The 19,078-nt window shown below is 39.7% G+C and overlaps 1 protein-coding gene across 1 annotated transcript in view; it reads left to right on the top strand.

Moving 5' to 3' along the window:
• Positions 1 to 17,997, top strand: part of LOC110674025 (epithelial chloride channel protein-like) — a 187,648-nt gene extending 169,651 nt beyond the window's left edge. Inside the window, exons 2-3 of the mRNA XM_021837256.1 lie at positions 13,245 to 15,282; positions 15,358 to 17,997. Coding sequence (XP_021692948.1) covers positions 13,245 to 15,282; positions 15,358 to 16,931 — 3,612 coding nt within the window. The 3' untranslated portion in view covers positions 16,932 to 17,997. The remainder of the gene's footprint in view (positions 1 to 13,244; positions 15,283 to 15,357) is intronic.
• The last annotated feature ends 1,081 nt before the right edge of the window (positions 17,998 to 19,078 follow it).

Below are 19,078 nucleotides of genomic sequence, written 5' to 3'. Positions count from 1 at the left end.
GAGGATGAACCTGACCGACCCGAAGTGATTCTGTTTTGCCGTCATGGTTCGTTGGTTAAACAAAATTTGTTGCACCATCAGGGAGACGACATTCGATACGATCTTTGAATCAGCCAGTTAAGGTGGTCCCTTTCCTTTGTGAGGCAGCGGCTCGTCACCATCATCATCATCATCATCATAACTATTACTTATCATACCGCAAAGATGTCGATCGATTGAAAGTTTCCCGAAATGGGAGAGATGTCATGCTTCTCCTATTTTGAAGAGATGTAGGGGAAGATGGTAAAAACTGTCAATTTATGAATTTGTGCCGTTTTCTGGTAATAAGAATTACTAAGACCATTCTAAGTGGTCACAGTAACTATAACTAACTTTTGGGTTGCCCTTCGCGCAAACGAATCGTTTAGGATCGTACCAAGCAGATGAACGGCAAAGTTGTTCGTAGATAGAATTCCTCAGGCAGAATCTCCAGCAATTCTCATTTTTCAGTTAATGTTCGCTTGCTTGTTATCCTAATTTTCTTCTGTCGGGTAACCGTTCGAATCTTTCAAATACTAATGGAAACATTCAAAGAACCATTCGAAATGTTCAAAATCAAATAGAAATACGTCGCAGGTAATTTCTATTCCGTCTCTTCATCAGTGGAAAATTCCAACAGAAAGTGTACCTACTTCTAGTTATATGCCTCCCTCTGATTTTGATTTTTGAACTGAAAAATTGAATCAAATGATTAATGCAATGTTCAAAGCCACCACTATGGCTGAAGCAGTCCAAGTTGGTGTAAAATTTACTAATAAAATTGTTATTAGATTACGTGTCTCTAATGGACCCATTTTTATATTTTGAGTTAGGAAACTTGATTTTTGTTTTTGAATGGTAAAGAGGATGAGCCGTTTAATTTTCTTACAGTTAATAACATATATAATGCAGTTAATACTGAGACTTATTCAAAACCTGGTTCCAAACTCAAAAGAGATCCAAACTTTTTTGTTTATCGTAATGATCGACTGGATGGAGCGTGTGGTGGAGTTGCAATCATCATTCATAGGCGTATAAAACAGCAACATTTTTCGTCATTTGGAACCGAAGTTTTTGAACACAGCTTGGTGAATATACTTTCATAGCTGCCTATTTGCCTTTTCAATGTACTGGACAGCGAGTTAATATGCTTCAAACTGACTTGCGGAAATTGACTTACAAGAAGTCAATTTTTTTGTCATTGGTGACTTTAATGCAAAACATAGCTCATGAAATAATTTGCGAAGCAATTCCAATAGCAGAATTTCATTTATTCTGTGCTCTTCAGGATATTTCTCAACTCAATACCCTGATCACCCTACTTGTTTTTCCTCCGCTAGAAACCCTTCTAAGATTGATTTGGTCTAAACCTACTCTAGTCACCTTTGTAACCAACTGGTTACTCACGCTGATTTCGATTCTGATCATTTGAAATATCCAAAATGAATCACTTCACAATTCTATCAGCTCCACTTTCAATTATTTTCGAGCCAACTGGAATACATATGAAACATATATCGATAGTAATCTTATCATTTCTTTACAAACAAAACTTGATATTGACAATGCTCTCGAAACTTGAACTAATTCCATTGTTGAATCAAGGGGCATTGCAATACCAAAATGTGAAGTAAAATTCGAATCCGTGATTATAGACAATGATCTTGAACTCTTGATCCATCTTTAAAACGTGAGCGGGAGGTAATTTCAACGCACTCCTTATATCCTTATACCCCATGAGTGCATTTCGAACCATTTTGCCCTACCGAAGTAGAAAGCATATTCCATTCACATGATTCAAGCGCGGGCTTTATCCCCGCCAAAACGTGTTTGTTCTATTCTTTCACTGCGGGCTCTTGGAGCGCATTATGGTCACGGACAAAAGCCGACAGGCAGCTAGGAGAGGCAACCGAAAGAACAGCAACAGGTGGTTAAGAGATGAGCCGAGCTGCGCTTTCCAGATGAGCAGCAAGAATGATTGTTTATTTTCCTACAGAAAATATAATGGCCCCTCCGTCGGTCGGTTGAACTCCCGACAGTCAGACAGACTAGACGGGGGAAAAACCCGGGTTGAGGTGAATAACAAAATAATGATGAAATATGAACAAATCTTGAAATCATATCAAATCATTGATTCAAATATGATACTCAATCCACATCAAGGGTAAACATCCAATCATAGCTTAATGTAAAAAAAAAGTTTTTGATTAATTACATAAATCGAATGTCAAAATTTGTTATTTGTTTGATTTAAGGATGAGTTAATCTAACAAAATGGGATAAGAAGTAAAACATTTCTTTCTTCGCCTTTGTAACAAACTAATATCAATAATTGATATAATAAACAAAAGTAAATTTCATAACAAGAAGTTTAACAGCTAAATTTACTCTTATCTTCCATTTATTTGTCATTCCCTTCCACCCGGGAATGCGCACACAAATGACGAACCGAGACACGGACGTGGTTGAACTTTGAAGTGGATCTCTTCACCGTGCCTTGTGGTGTGGTATGATGGCGTGGCCCTTGAACCTGACACATGGGAGCTACTGCAAGCCAACCCAACTACCTGTATAGGTAGGAACTGGAACTGGCCGCCGACTATGTTGCGTGCGCCGTCAGGAGGTATTATTCAACCGGGCCCCCAGACTCACTCCGAAGGGAACTTATGATGATTGAGCAGAAAAACGGCCAGCTTAGGTTAACGAGAAATGTTATAATCACGTACCGACGAAGACGCCGCCTTCCTTACTGCTTCCAGGATTGCGCGCGGAGATTAATTTTCCATTCTTCTAGACAAAATTGATTCTTTACGTTTGTCAGGTGGTGAATGATTGGTAGTTTTCGGGGTTCTATGACTCCGAGCAGAATCTGGTTGCGGGATGGAGAGAGGGATTGAGCTCCGAACTTATCCGTGCCTTTCCTTTTTTCCAGTTTTGCTAAGCGAAAATGATTTAAAGCTTGCTTTTTCAATGTTGAATTTCTGAAAATTTTAATTGTAGGCTCCGTGGTCGTGTGAGTCAACGAAAATGGACTCTAACCAAGTCTACTTTTTTGTTATTGGAAACTAATGCCAAACACCGCTCGAGGAGCAATTGCGATGACAGTATTTCATTTGACGAGTACTTTTGGGGATATTCCTTAACATTGAGCATCACTCACTCACTCGACCCTGATAACTGTACACCCGTGCAGCACATTTTTAGCTCAGGCCCCGCTAGTATAATCTATCTACCTTTCTATACAAAAAAAAATGGAATGGTGTTTGTATGTCACGAGTTGGCCTAAGAACGTACCAATGGATTTGCATAATTCTTTCACAGTTGCATTCGTCCAGGGCTCCGACGTGTTCATGTGAAAAAAAGTTTAGGGATGTTTCCGGAATAGCTTAGACTGACTACACATAAGTATCAATGGGGCTACGGCAAGGGCAAAGTTAAACAAAATCCAACGTATTGCCTGTATAGCAATTACTGGTGCAGCACGCAGTACACCCATCTCCCAGTGAACCACGTATCGTATAAGAATGTGCATCCAAAATCACATATTCATGCGTCCAAAATCATAATTGCACAAGATGCCATATTAAGCGTTCTCAATGTCAATACAAGTTGTATATAAATCCTCAATACGATTCATAAACGACAATCTGTGTTGACAACAAAACATGTCGTAAATAGTGCAACATAGAATCACGTTATGTTATACAAACTGACAGATCATATATCAATCCAGTAAGCATCGTATGAAATCGCAATAACCTAGCAAAAATTGCTCCCCAAACTTTGTCTATCTGCTGACGAAGGGCCTCAAAGAACAACAAAGTATGTGTCGCTTTACATGAAACATGTATTAACATCGGCAAATAATCACCCTAGGAATAAGTATCCCTTGGTGGCATAGTGGTAAGGTGCCTGATTCCTGATCCAGAGGTCCCGTGTTCGAGGCTCGCTGGAAACATTTTTTTTATTTTCATCCAAATTTTGTGGCATCGTATATCTAATCGCAGAAAGTCCGAATAAGTCGTACCAAGTACGCATATAGCCTCCACTTTGGTAGGTATATAGCCTTTTTGTGCATTCTATACGATTGAATTGATTCTTATAGAATGATGAATAACAAAAGTTATACCAACCAAAATGTTGACTGGGCTCTGCCTTAGACGCGATGCTTAATCTGCCCCGGCTGGATCAATTCATAAAGCTGGACGCTGAGAAAAGTGCGTTGAGGCTGAAACGAACAAAAACCCTACTATCAGGTGATCTTACGGGTCTTGTAGAAAAGTGTAGTGACAGGATGGAAATGGTAGTCAACTATGACATACCCTATCAGGTGATCATGTCTTCTCGTCAAGAATGGGAAGAAGGTGGACCCAACATCCCTCCAGGGTCTATAAAATTCTACACAGATGGTTCCAAAATGAATAATCTGGCAGGCTCTGGAGTCTACGGACCCCGAACAAAAACCTCAATTTACTTAGGACAGTGGTCTACAGTATTTCAGGCAGAAATATATGCTATCTTAGAATGTGCGTTACTATGCCTGAAGAGGAAATACAGACACGCAAGTATATGTATTCTCTCCGACAGCCAAGCGGCTCTTCAGGCGCTTAACACTTACACGTGTAACTCAAAACTAGTGTGGGAATGCATTCTAGCTTTGAAAAAACTAGCTCTCTGCTATCGAGTTAACCTATATTGGATCCCAGGGCATGCGGGTCTAGAGGGAAACGAAATTGCTGATGAGCTGGCCAGAAACGGATCTGCTAATAGGTTCACTGGCCCCGAGCCATTCTTCGGAATATCAGACAGTTTCTTAAAAATGGAACTGAACATTTGGCTGGTTAGCCAGACCTCATCAAACTGCGATGCATCTCCTAATACGAGTCAGTCAAAAAGGCCCAACCCAAAAACCCAACAACTATTAGGTCTCAGCAAAAGGGATCTCAGTTTATACACTGGTCTAGTAACAGGACACTGCCCCAGCAGATACCAAAACTCCAACTGTCGCTTCTGTGACGATGAGCGAGAAACATCAGAACACCTCATCTGCTATTGCAGTGCACAAATCCATCGTAGGTCCAGGATATTTGGTAAGCCCTTCGTAGAGCCTGCCGATATAAGGATCGCAACCCCCAGCAATGTTATAGGCTTTATTAAGCTAATTGCACCAGACTGGGGGAATTCTCACACTGCAACTTAGGACCATTATTTCTCAATAATAAGGTGTTTATGAGCTCAAAAGTACATAGATCATTTAGTGACATACATGTCACTGGATGATGTATGTACTATACATACAGTAAAAGGGGATATCACAATAGTTCAAGTTAATTGGACGCAGTGATTCAACACCCGACAAAGAAGGAAAAAAAAGTATCAATGGTTATTATTCCGTGATTGACCGAAGTCAGTGAAGATGCACAAAGAATCAATTAGAAGTTCGGCTGGGATTGACCATAATCTTTTTCAGTGTACATAATACAGTACCTCTGATTATACAGGGTCAATGACGGCGCCGACCACGTCCTTGTAGTCAGGTGGGTTTGGGGGTAGGAATGTTAGTGTGTAACCTTTGCTGTTTGCAGACCGTGTTTACCTCTGCATCTCCATATAAATTACTAGGAGGGATATTTGTTAATGGGGAGAATCGTTGGGTCACAGAATTCACTTTTATAAGTGATTAGACTATGATAAACAATTATTTGTGAGACATATACATGCTTATAAACATGATATTTTCAATTATTATGAAAAATTTCCAAGTAGAAGAAAATAATGTCGATACTTGAAGTGACCAACCATACAAAGTTTGTTGAACAAATAGCTAAACGCAACATGGTTACAGCTGTCAGGATGAAAGCATGTATTATCATATTTTGTCATATGATAAAAACTCGATTGGCTGGACCATCACATAACACTCTTATTCCAGCACTTACAGTGGTGAACCATTCAACGTTTGTTGAATTAAGTGAACGTTTTACAAGTCTACACTTGTAGTGTCGAACCAATCAATTTTTATTTAATTACAAAAATAAGAATAAAATGAAAGGGTTGTTTAAAAAAAACTGTAAAACATAAATATTTTATGAATAAGAGTTTATACCGACACTTGCAGTGACGAACCATTCATAGTTTGTTGAGAAATCATATTTACGTCCCACCGTAACGATTAAATGTGCAGTCATAGATATTTTACAAATTTGAAATAAAAACATGAAACTAGCTTACCAATTGATCCATCATTCTTGACTGAACAGCCACAATCCACTTTCAGCTTCGCTGAACAAAATAAATTGCCCTGGAAACACGGAAAAAAATTATGCAAAAAAATCGCTCTTAAGACACAAAACAAGAACACGAATGCAAAACGCGCGCAAACCGAAAGAACGGAAACAAAACAACACTAACGAGGTACAAAACCGAGAGTAAAAACTGACGCTTGCCCGAGCTTTCTCGACGCACTACCCGGCAAAAAAAACGCGCAACATGAGAAGGAAAAAAAACTGACGCTTGCTCGAGCTTTCTCGACGAACTCAGTTTAGGAATGTTTTCGGAACAGTCGTAAGACGAGAGAAAACTGATCTGCCACTTTGCATGGGTGATTTTATAGCGTTTTTCAACAGTCTACTTCATGGCAAGACGAAGTTTCGCAGTTGACCCTCAGTTACCGACCCGATCGGATTGTTTTTTCATCGCTCTTGAAGCCTGTACTGTAGTTTTTTTTTTTTGCAATCCCATCACATATAATGGAAACACCGAAGAGGATAAAAGTATATCCAAAAACGGCTGTCGCTCCGTACATAGTGTATATTCAACGGGTAAAAAGCCCGATAAATGTGTTTCATATAGCAGATTTTCTTAGCAGTACATATAAAACTGTCAGTGAAACGAAGCTATCGTGTTTCAAAACAAGCAACGGAGAACGCGGAAGATGATGTATGCCGATTTGAAGTATCAGTGTTCTCGTCGTTCGAAAAATTCACCGGGGCTTCAAGAGAACCACATCAATGAACCTACGCAGCAGTGCGTTCACAAAAAAAGGAAACTCATCAAGTTCTACGAAAAAGGAATCTATTTGTTCAATATCTCAATTAGTTAGTTTTCTCTGCAATATGATTATTCATGACTTAAAAATAAGAAGATTTATAATAGCTTTGTTCAGTTTTGGAAAAATCCAATTGTTAAATACGCTCCATTAGAACACTTCATTTCAGCAAACAAGACTGTAAGTTATTCTGTAAACACGAAAATCGGTCCCGGTAAACTACATTATGGTGATTGGGCCTAATATATAAACGATTTGATAAAAAAAGACGCAGTTTACCGGATCCACTAGTCTATCTATCTATATAAATAAAAATGGAATGGTATTTCTACGTCACAAAATAGCCTTGGAACGGGTTAACGGATTTTCACAATTCTTTCACTGTTACTTTCGTCTATGACGTCGACGTGTTTGTAAAGAATAATATATGTTGAAATCTACCGAGCAATGTAATTTTGACATTTACTACTGGTTCCTCGGGATTTTTGGAAGTATTTGATTTGGAACAAGGAAAACTATTGGTAGTTAGCTTACCCAACGTGGCTAGCTACGTTCGAACGGAATTTGGAAGTTAAAAACTTTGTATGGCCTCTCTAAAATCAATTATGTTGGTAAATGTTCGAATGAAAAATGGCAACATCAGCAAAGAAATTACCGTCAAGCTACCATTCACCGTGCATTTAAGAAAAATCTGCACTTCAAAATCGTTATTATTTTTCCAAATCATTTAAAGCGAACTAGAATACCACTATAAGGCCTACAATTATACCATAATTCAGGGGAAAATATAAAATTAGCAATGTATAACAAAAAATATTCAAAAATTATGTTTACATATGTAATGTTAAAGTCGCCTCGTACCGTGCGAGGTCACCATTTACCGTGCACACTGGTGCACCATTTACCGTGCGTATAGTTTTCGTCATGATTTAATTTCGTATCCTGATGAAACGTTGCTGGTGGAGCAACTATGTTGTTAGTAGTGTGCGCACTCAATTTTAAGGGTATCAAAACCATATTTTACAATGAAAGACATAGAAAGTTGAAAAATGGCTAAATCATTATTTTTTCATTGAAATCGTTAAAGGAGGTTTGACTGTATTGTCCAAACCATTCCATATTCACTCAAAAATTAAATATGGAGTAGTTAAATCACGACATAACAATACATCCTATATTACCCAATATGTTCAAGCCTTTTACACTAATGCACGGTAAAAGGAACCATAAATATCAAAAAGGGTCCATTCACCGTGCATTTGTGTATCAACTGAAACACAATAAAAAAAATCTAATTTGCATAAAATCTCATGGTTCATACGATGAAATACATGTAACTAGAAGTATCTACGGCGAAAACTTATTGAAATTTTAAAAATTGTATGCTCTATCGTTAAAATGAAAAATGTGATATTTTGGCGTTTCTACTTAGAGTTTTTAAATATCCCATTATTAAACAGAATTCACATGATTTTGACTTCTAGAATCAGGTTTTTCAGAAGGTTTTGGAACAAGAACTACTTCATTACATCAGTTTATCCTTGTATTGCTGACAAAATAATAATGTGTGAATATTGTATGAATATTCTGTTGGAATTTGTATGTGTGCACGGTGAATGAAGGCCGCACGGTGACTGGTGACTTAACGGTACTTTATTACTCTGAGAACACATAAATGCTATGTCAAGAAGTGGAGGTTAATGGTTATATAATTTTTAATTTCCCTACATCTACATACGGTTGGTAGCAAAACCGTATAAAGTTATGCTTCAAGCATAAGGCTATCGCACCCTTCTCTTTCCAGCAACAAGATCAAATGGGATTTTTTGTTTGTTGTTTTCATGCGGAAACCGTTTCCGTATGAAAACAATCCATAGCGTGCGTGTGCATGAAAGAGAAAGGAGATTAAACATCAGATTGCCTTATATACTTTGTCGAGCATGTTGCCTCAACACTATTGTAAGGTTCTAATTGCATATTACCGCGTTTAATGCTGTTGTAGTATTTCTTCTACTGTGATACATTTCAAAAGTTGCAGAATACGAATGGTTGTTGCTGAAAATTCTCGAATATTCTACTGAAAAATTGTTGTAGTGTTACATTGTTCAAATAAACTATTGTAATGCTTCAAATGTTATGTCATAGTGCTCAATTAAACATTTCAAAGCGTTACTAAAAGACAGACAACTCTGAGCTTTTATATGCATAACTAGCTCACCCAACGTGACCAGTCATGTTTCAACGAAATTCGAAAAACAAATGATAATGATTGATAATAATAATGAATAGATTGATAATAACTGCAAAATGACAACATGAACAAAGAAATTTTCCAGTAAATAACTCTAATTTAATCCCATTCCACTTCAAATCTCTGTGCAACTTCGATTGCTCTGTTAAATCACGGAGTAGCAACTACGAATTGTACGAATTCATGCTCATGTTCATGCTCATAATTTCATTCCACTTCAAGTTCGACCTAACTACAATTTGCTTGAAGATGGTTTGATTACGTTTTGATGACCAACCAAGCACCTAAAAACGAAAATAACAATGATGGAAAGTTCGAAAATATTCTACGAATTGGGAAGAACTTAGAAAACTTAGAAAACTTTAAAATATTCTATCAAATAACTGTTGTAGTGCTCTACAATTTGAAATCGTAATGTTTTACATATAAATTGATTGTTGAAGTGCTTTTAAATTGTTGTTGTAGCGCTCAACGACAGTTTTAGATGAAACGTTTCAAAAGCATTACTGACAGACAACTGTTGGATTTGAAATCGTTGACTAGCTCACCCTGCGTGACTTGCCACGTACTAATGGGGAAGCTTTCAACCAAAGCTTATTAAAGATTGATAATGTCTTTAATGTCTTTCCCAATCATAGAATAGCATCGTCCAAAGTCCTGCAATTACTAACGGAAAGAATAAAAATTGTAAAAAGTTTTTCGAAAAGAAGATGAGTCTAGTGTTGAGTTCGTTTTTGAATCTAGGATGGAAATGAACTACAGTTCCCATCGCAATCCAATAAAAGTTCGACCGTTCTGAAAGTAGTTGATTCGATGATTATCCCAGAACATTCTACATTTTTCTGGAAAGAAAACTGCTCCCGGAAATTCTCAAACATTCTGAAACATATTTGTAGTTATGTATGTTATGAGCTGTAGTCTAAATACCATTTGTATTGTTCTGAAATTTAAATATACTGTTGTAGTGTTGTCAATTTTATTTATTTTATTTTTCAGTGAAATATTTCGGTGAAACATTCCAAAGCGCTACTGACAGACAGACAACTCTGATATATTATATATATATATATAAATATGATGGATAAATTAATTTGAATAAACAAAAATCTGAAAATACAAACACATGGAAGCCTCTGACAATGATGGATATTCTTACCAAGCAATTCTCAAAAAATGACTGATATTTTCATTTAGAAAAATACCAATTTTGAAACCGGATAAATATCGGAAATTTAGATAGATTTTTTTGTAGCTTGCTCTTTTTAAGGAAGGAGATTTTTGGAGTGGTTTTTGAAATACAGTCAACGCTCCCTTACTCAATATTCTGTACCTCGATGGAATGCGCGGTACCTTCAATTTAGCATGCTTTGATACCTCTGTAAGTCGATACCTCTCTAACACTGTTCCCTAAAATTGTGTTATTTTTCTTGTTAAAATTACTATTTTGTATGAATTTTGTCAAAATAATGAAAACTTTAAAATTTGAAAAATGTGTGCTCTTTATCTCGATACCTTCCTAATTTAATGGTCCCTTCAATATCGAGTAAGGGAGAGTTGACTGTATTTGATGGGGTTATTGGTGGCTGAATGTTAAAAAAAAAAGCTTTCAGGAGCGGTTCATAGAAGATTATCATAAGGAATTACTGATTGAATTTCCTAATATTACCGAAGATAATTAAATGAATTTAACAAGAAATGCAAGTAAAACATTTGTTGAAATGATTCCTAAAATTTTCAACGATGAACAAATTGTATAATTTTATTGGATCTTCCTGTGGATTTTTCCAGGACATCCTACAGGAAGCCTTAGAAAACCCCTCCAGAGATTAGCTTCTTCCACTAATTTCACGAGAATTACCCAACCAATTTTCATATGCTCCAGGGATTTCTTTCGAACTTTCTTCAAGAGATTACTTTACTTCCAAAAAAGTTACTTGAACTGTTTCTCCAATAATCGATTGATCGCTAGCTGACGAGTGTTACGTCTGTTTGTATGTCGTATTAGAGATATTTCAGGAATGTCTGACCTTCTTAAACAGACATTCGTCTAGTGTTTAATGAAATGATTAGATTTGGGATACTGTCAAACATTTTTTCAAATGCTTATCAAGGGATTCCGCCAAGATGGTCCTGTAAGCTTTCTCGTTAAATCTTTCTTAAGATTCGTTCATGTAGTTCTATACGTGTAGACTATTTGGACCTATGCTTACGCATCAAAGATCCTCCTTTACGCAATCAGACTATTTTTACAAAAACAAATCAACAATTTTTATGATATGTTGACCTTGGTTCGACCACACTTCCACCAGAAAATAACGAGGATAAACAAATGGAAGCATAATCAACAATTAATACCATACGTAACTCAATGTTCTTCCGGTATCTGACCATGTTTCTCATTTTTTAAGTTCATCAGCGTCCTGAAGCGGCTTGTTGATCATAACTGCATACAACTGCGTGCATTAACAAAGGCAGTCTATTTAAACAAGTTACGCAACATTCCACGGTGTAAACCAGCCAAATGATCCATCGTTATCCTCAAAAATTCCAGCTGCCACCAATCGAAAAAAAAAATTATACAGCACACCGGAAGAAAGTGGAAGCTGCAAGTTCACCACGACCACGAGCACAAGTCCTTCCACGAAAACGCCAAAAATCAGACCCCTACATTATCGAAAATCGGCGAGGGCAAACGTGTGCCACCTGCCGCTAGCCACGCTTATGTCAATTAGGCACCCGATTCTCTCCCGAAAAGTACACGTTTATTTAGCCTTTCGGATCGGGCGGCGGGATGCACAAGTTGGCAATCACAGGCTGCGAAAACCAGTTTATTTCCCTTCACATGCGTTTTACGATCGAATGCATCTTGGATAGGGTGGTTCAAATTGCGAATGAGTTTGGGAAATGCATCTTCCATATCTTCGATACAATCATTATGATGAATGAAATATTTCCATAATAATGGAGTCACCCTGATATCACCACTGAAAATTCTGAAAATTTCACAAAACATTTTTTATTGCAAGGATTTTAAGACAGCTATGGGAGTTTTTGAACCGCCCTAATCTCGGCACATACGGTGAGGTTAATCATTTCTCGCGGGGCCATCTTCGCCGCAGTTCTTTAATAGCAGATTTTGTGACCCCGACTCGAACGATATCGCGGGGCTTCAATTCATCTCCAGCAGCTGCCGCCGCAGGCCCCCATAATGGGGCAAGTTTCTACCTTTGCAGCGGCCATAAATAGACACATCATCTCAGCTCATCGCAACGCCGGCAATGATAGATCATCAAAGCCGCTCAATTTGCCAGCAATCATATATGACCACCATCGCACACATCGCCGGCTTCAGCACTGGTTGGCATTTCGTCAAATGTCGGTCATTACGCGGAATTTCGCACAATTAAAATTACTCAACTCACCCGTTAATAAGCGACGAACCCACGCGGAGCAATACGCTAGCACGCAGACTTTTGGGTCGAATTCTGTCCATAGTGGTCTTTCAAAATCAGAGAAGATCCACCAAGCCACAAATGGAACTTTTTTTAATTATCTACCCGTTCACGGTCATCCATCCATCAAATTCCCTTTTTCGTCGGGTTCGTCGCTTGATCGTTTTTCCGCCAAATCAAACACGATCCGCCTTCTGGATCAACCGACCGAGAGCGATCGATTTATTATTCGAAAATCAATCATTTCTCACACTCGTTTGCTGCCAGTGAACATTCAAGAGGACGAGGCCACTCAGCAGAATTCTCTTACGAAATCAATTTCCTTGTTGTGTCGAGCGGGCGGCTCAAGTCTTTCGCCGAATGATTTTCAATTAACAACAGTTGTACTCGAGTGTGGCGCGGTCAGCTCGAGAAGAAGCGTGAGAAACCGCTCGACTAATTACTTTCTCTCTTGTTTTGTTTTTCTGTTTTTCAGATTATGCTAACATCTGCCTCGCAGTACCTGTTCTCGGCGCTGGATAGTCGAGTGTACTTTGGCGAAATCTCAGTTGTACTGCCAGCGCAATGGCCAAACTCTTGCATCCCGTACAATCAGACGCGAACCTCGTCTAGCGGCGAGCGATCAGACGTTACCATACGATCTCACACCAAAGCCGAGTCACTTATCTGGACCGATCAGTACGCGGGATGTGGAGAACCCGGCGATCAGATCTACATCGATTCGGAGATCATAGGAAGAGACACGATCGGGCGGGAATTCGTTCGAGAATGGGCCAAGTATCGGTACGGGGTGTTCGATGAAATCGGATTCGATAAAGATCCCGTTTATCCCAGATGCTACATCAACGATGATCATGAAATCAAGTTGACGGGTTGTTCTGACGCTCCGGTAAATGACCATGGGCTGTGCGGCAGCCCAACGTCTCCTCCTGTTCCGTACAATATCAGTGACATCCTTGATCGCAACGCCCGCACAAGTATCATGTTTGCTGCCGAAGCACCAAGCGTATCCATGTTCTGCGACGAAGGTACTCACAATCGATACGCCCCCTCAAAGCACAATCAGATGTGTGATCGTCGTAGCACTCTCGACGTAATCCTAAAACACCCCGATTTCGTTTCTGAAAGTCCCATTGCCGTAAACCCTTCAGTGATCATCAATACAACGCCCAAGTTCAGCTACAAGACCCGTAAGTCGACACGCTACGTCATCATAATCGATGAAACCCTCGACATGCAACTTCGTGAATCATGGAGTTTTCTCCGTTCAGCTATTCGTAAATGGGTCGTCTATGACCTGCCTGGCAACACCGAGATTGGAATGGTTCTCGCCAACGACACTGCCACCGAAAAGATTCTCCAAATCTCTTCCCTGCACGTCCAAGAAAACAAAGACCTCGTCGCTTCGTTCATCCCATACTCCCCAAGTGACTCTCGTCAACCGGCCTGCCTAACCTGTGCCATTTCCGATGCCATTAGCATGCTCAACGAACGAACCCGTATCAGCGGACCAGCCAACTCAGTAATCCTGGTCGTCGCGCCCGGTATGGACTTCTCGATCGACTACAAGCCCCTGGCCAACGCTGCTCGAACCAACAAAATCCGCATCACCACCATCAACTATCCGAACGTCATTCGACGGCAACCCCTAGATGCACTAGCACACGGCACAGGCGGATCCGCCTTCTCCGTCTTCGAATGCAAATACAACGGAGAGAAAACCTATCTGACCACCTATTTCGAGCTAACCAACGTACTCTTCAACATCGGTAAGCTGTACTACGAAGGTAACTCGAACGATCTTCCTGTAGAAATCTACCGCAAAGAACTCGTAGATGTTATCGACGACTCCAACCAAATCTCCAAGCGCACTAGCCGCACCGTCACCGGCAGTTTCATGCTGGACTCTTTTATGGGTCCCCCGGCCAACTTTTTCGTGTACATCCACAACCCGGAAAACCCCTTGATCACGAATCTCAAGCTGACCAGTCCAAATGGTAACATCTACACCGCACGGAGTGATGCACGATCGCTGGTCAAACAGTTGATGATCTCGGCCGTGCTCAACGAAACCGGAACTTGGACGTACACGATTGATCGATTCAACGGAAATCCTCAGCCACACTACGTCCAAGTGATCGCCACGCCACGATCAAAGTACGCTCCAGTAATCCAGGCTCGCTCATGGATCCATCAGAGCAAATCCGGTGGACCGCCCATCATTTACACCGAGGTGAAAAAGGGCGATCTACCGGTAATTTCCGCTTTAGTAGAGGTCACGGTTACACGACCAGACAAAGTTTGTCAGGCGGGAAGTGGTATGGTGCACGAGTGTCGCGAGAAGCTCAAGTTATTGGACACTGGCGCTGGCGATCCGGATATCACCAAGGGGGATGGAGTGTACTCGCGGTACTTCAATGCGGAGGAGTTTGGTGGTTCCGGAGCATATCAGTTCGAAGTTACGGTTAGCGATAATGGCAACACGGCGTACTCGCTCTCCGAGAGTTATGGAGGTAAGGTTTTGCTTTGGACGCAGAATAAGATCATCTGTTAATAAAAAATATGTTTCTTCTCCTTTTCAATTACAGTGACCACACCGAAGTCAGCAAGGTGTTGCGGAAGCTCGATCGCAATCCCACTGAAGCAGCCATTAACTCCGTTCCAGCGTACTCTGCAACCGATGACCGTATTTGTTACACAGGAGCAGCTCAACGATGAGAACCGTAAACTGGTGGGGCGAATCAGTGATCTGAGTTCCGATGTCGAAGGAATGCGTGTTAGACTTAGTTGGACTTCGCCGGATATGGGTGGAAAGACTGTTGCGCGATATGAGGTGAAATACGCAACCACGATCAAAGATATCGTGGACAACTTTGATACGGCAGCGGTTGTGTGGCATCACGATAACCCGTTGACATATTCTATCGGAGACGATAGTACATTCACATTGAATATAACGCATGAACCGCATCTCATTGGTCAGATCTTGTACTTTGCCTTACGACCTTATTCCAAGGTGACAAAAGATGCCGAACCAGGACCGATTTCGAACTACGTTCGGGTGTTCGTTCCGAAGCCCAAGCCTACCACTCTATATCCGTCATCCAGCTCAAGTGGTACAGAGAGTTACGATCCAATTTGGAATTCGTATGATGGTATCAACAAACATAGTGACGATGGAACGGATATAATTCCTAGGATCGCGAAGACCATGGACCTTGGTCTAGAGCTGCTACTGCCGATAATCGCCGGAGTTATCCTATTGTTAGCACTCATTGTAGTCTACTGCTACTTCTGTGTCGTGAAGAAGCGCCACGACAATCACGACGATGAGCAGAAGAAACCAATCAAACCTTTCAGAAGCGATCAAAAATCGTCAAGCCACAACGTTATCGTAACCACCACTGGTCACGCATCTTCGCCTTCGTCAAACTCTACTACGTCTTCATCTTCATCTCCAAATCACGCCAACCATCAACCTCACATCCCAACGTCAGTGTCCTATGACATGAATCTCAACGATCACCAAACCGTGGGCATCCCAACGATCTACAACATTGATGACGACATGACGATGTCAAAGAAGCGCTACAGTTCAATGGGCCTAACTCACCCAAGGGAACAACAGCTCATCGAAGAGCTCAAGCAACAGCAGCATATCATCGATACTCAATCATTCATCGTTCCAAACAACAATAACAATAATTGTGCCGTCAGCATAATCTCCACCGCTTCCAACAACACTACACTGACCCGTACCTACAACCCTAACCCTATGATTCCTGGAGGTCGAACTCTAAGCCCCTATGAGTCCTGGTCCGCATCCCAACTGCTCCAGGAACACGATCCACATCACCCTCACCTTCCTCAGCCCACTCTCATGGACGACTTAGTAGACAACAATGTACCCCAGCAGTTCTACACCACACAACCGCACTCCCAGCATGATCAACTGTCCCTCCTGAACAACAACCACATCAATGAAAGCACTCCACCGGTTCCGCCACTTCCGATCTACACGACGTCCAGCAGTGGGAACTCCACAAACTACGTCTACGGACAGCAGTCCAACAATGGTTCGGTAAACTCCGTCAACAGCAATGGGGGTATCACCAACGGAGGAACCGACACCAAAAAGCGGCGGAATGTAACTATGGTCTAGAGTGCAATTACAAGTATGGGGAAAAGTGAGGGTAACACATTTGGCGAAGATAACTAACACTACGTACGAAGAAAATTTCAAAAGAAAAATGTCAACAGAATAAACCAAAAATGTCATATGTCCAGCTGTCGTTACGATGAACGGCTATTACTCCTTAGAAGCCTTCAGCCAAATGGGGTTCCCCAGTTAAAAACGTGATAAATCTCCGTAGAAATCACATCCTTGGTCGGGGCAAATGTGTACATTACACATTCAGTGCCAGATATGAAGACATGATCGGTGATCGTTGATCGAGACTGCTGATTTCAACGCCAGAGTGAGGAAAAGTCGTATAATTGTTTTCAATCAATCGTACTAGTCAAATTGGAATACAACTTTGTCTTCGTGAATTTCGTAATTTTAGAACGCATTACTAGCTATATCTACCAAGAACTGTGACCTAATTCGATTTCCGGTTTTTAAATATTTTTTTTCACTAAGTATAAGACAAAGCATTTTCCTAACACTGAATCACAGGTGATTAACGAAAGATAAAGAGAGGCCAGCATAAAGTACTTAATAAGGTAATAGTGAGCGAAACTAATTTTTCACTAGCGATAAATATGAACATAAACTGTCAGAGCATTTAAATTACTATATTTTATTGAAGAGTTAAATTAAGAGACGAAACCAATATGAGAGAATGAGAGTTTATATAGAAAGCGTAGAGTATTTAGATAACAAACCAATTTGAACGCACCGATGTTTAAATTAAGAAAATGCAACAGAACGATGCAAAATCAATCAGTAAAAAAAACAAATGAAGATTTTAAAAATATATCTTAAAGTTGTGTGACATTACCCAAGCATATTATATGTACCATAAAAATGAACAAACTAAGACATAAGGGATGGAATTACCGTGGATCCCACCAAGTGAAGAGCTTAGGATATACATAAACCCTAATCACCTATATTACATTGCAAACATTCAAAACACTTGAAAGAAGGTCAGTTTCTTTACCAAATCATCTCATCGTGTCAGTATCAAAATAGAGTAGTTAAGCAAAATTTGTGCATTTCTGTTGAGTGTTCAAAAATAATCCGTGTGGCAAATTGAATGTTGTCTGAGAACAATGTATTCTTTTTTTTTTTGTTGCAAAATTTTAATTCATTTCGACAAACATGAAAATCTCATTAGGCGATAAGTTTTAAGTTGTTTCTCCATTGTACATATGTATCAAACGAATGAATAAAATACAAAATTTCAGTTCAAATTTGCATTCTTTTTCAATTTTGAGTTGTGAAAATATGGTCAACCGCAAAAGATCCCGAAAGCATCTATAGTCAGTACCGAATTTGGGCTTCGGGGGGCCCGGGTCAGATCTCATAAAGGGGGCCCTTTTATACAAATTTCAGCACGTTTTGGGATTCCACAAACCAACGTATTGAATTTGAATTTTGAAAGAGATGGTCGGTCCAAGGATATCAGAGGCCCAAATGCATAGTGGTACAAGTTACATTTTCTATTGTGAGCTATATACATTGCAAAATTTACCTGTTTTCAAATTTTTCAATTGTATTTTTCCTTCAAATAGGGAAAATAAAACAATTCGTAGAATATTGACAGAATTAGATCTGTGAATTGACCATCAAATTCTATGCAAACATGTTAATAATTTGTCCATCTTTACCAAGCGTAATGAGTTAATTAATTTAATAACCATGCGGATTGGATTACCGAACAGCTCAATATAAGTGTCAATTTAGCATTCATGTTTTCTTGTAATATATTGAAGGATTATCATTGATCAAACTATACTGTGTGATTCAGATATTAGATGAAGAAAAAAATTGACTCAAATATTGGAAAGTTGACTTAAACGTTTGAATTATATGTTCAAATGTATAAAGAGAAAATATTAGAAGATATTCTATTTTTTTGTCCTTTATTTTGGTTCCTCGGGGGGCCCCCTTAATCGGGAGGCCCGGGGCATTTGCCCCCCTGGCACCCCCCCCAAATCCGGGCCTGTCTATAGTCCAAATTTGTGAATCAGATTCAGCAGCTGATTATACTCCGATTATAATAAATCTTCGAGCTGTTTAGTGGAATACCCATAAGTAGATGAAATTAATTCGACTAGTCGAGTACACGACACTGAAGACGG

Source organism: Aedes aegypti, chromosome 1 (genome assembly GCF_002204515.2).
Source record: "Aedes aegypti strain LVP_AGWG chromosome 1, AaegL5.0 Primary Assembly, whole genome shotgun sequence".
In the NCBI taxonomy this organism is placed as follows: Eukaryota; Metazoa; Arthropoda; class Insecta; order Diptera; family Culicidae; genus Aedes; species Aedes aegypti.
The sequence above is the reverse complement of the archived record's forward strand: the minus strand, read 5'-3'. Positions and strand labels throughout refer to the sequence as shown.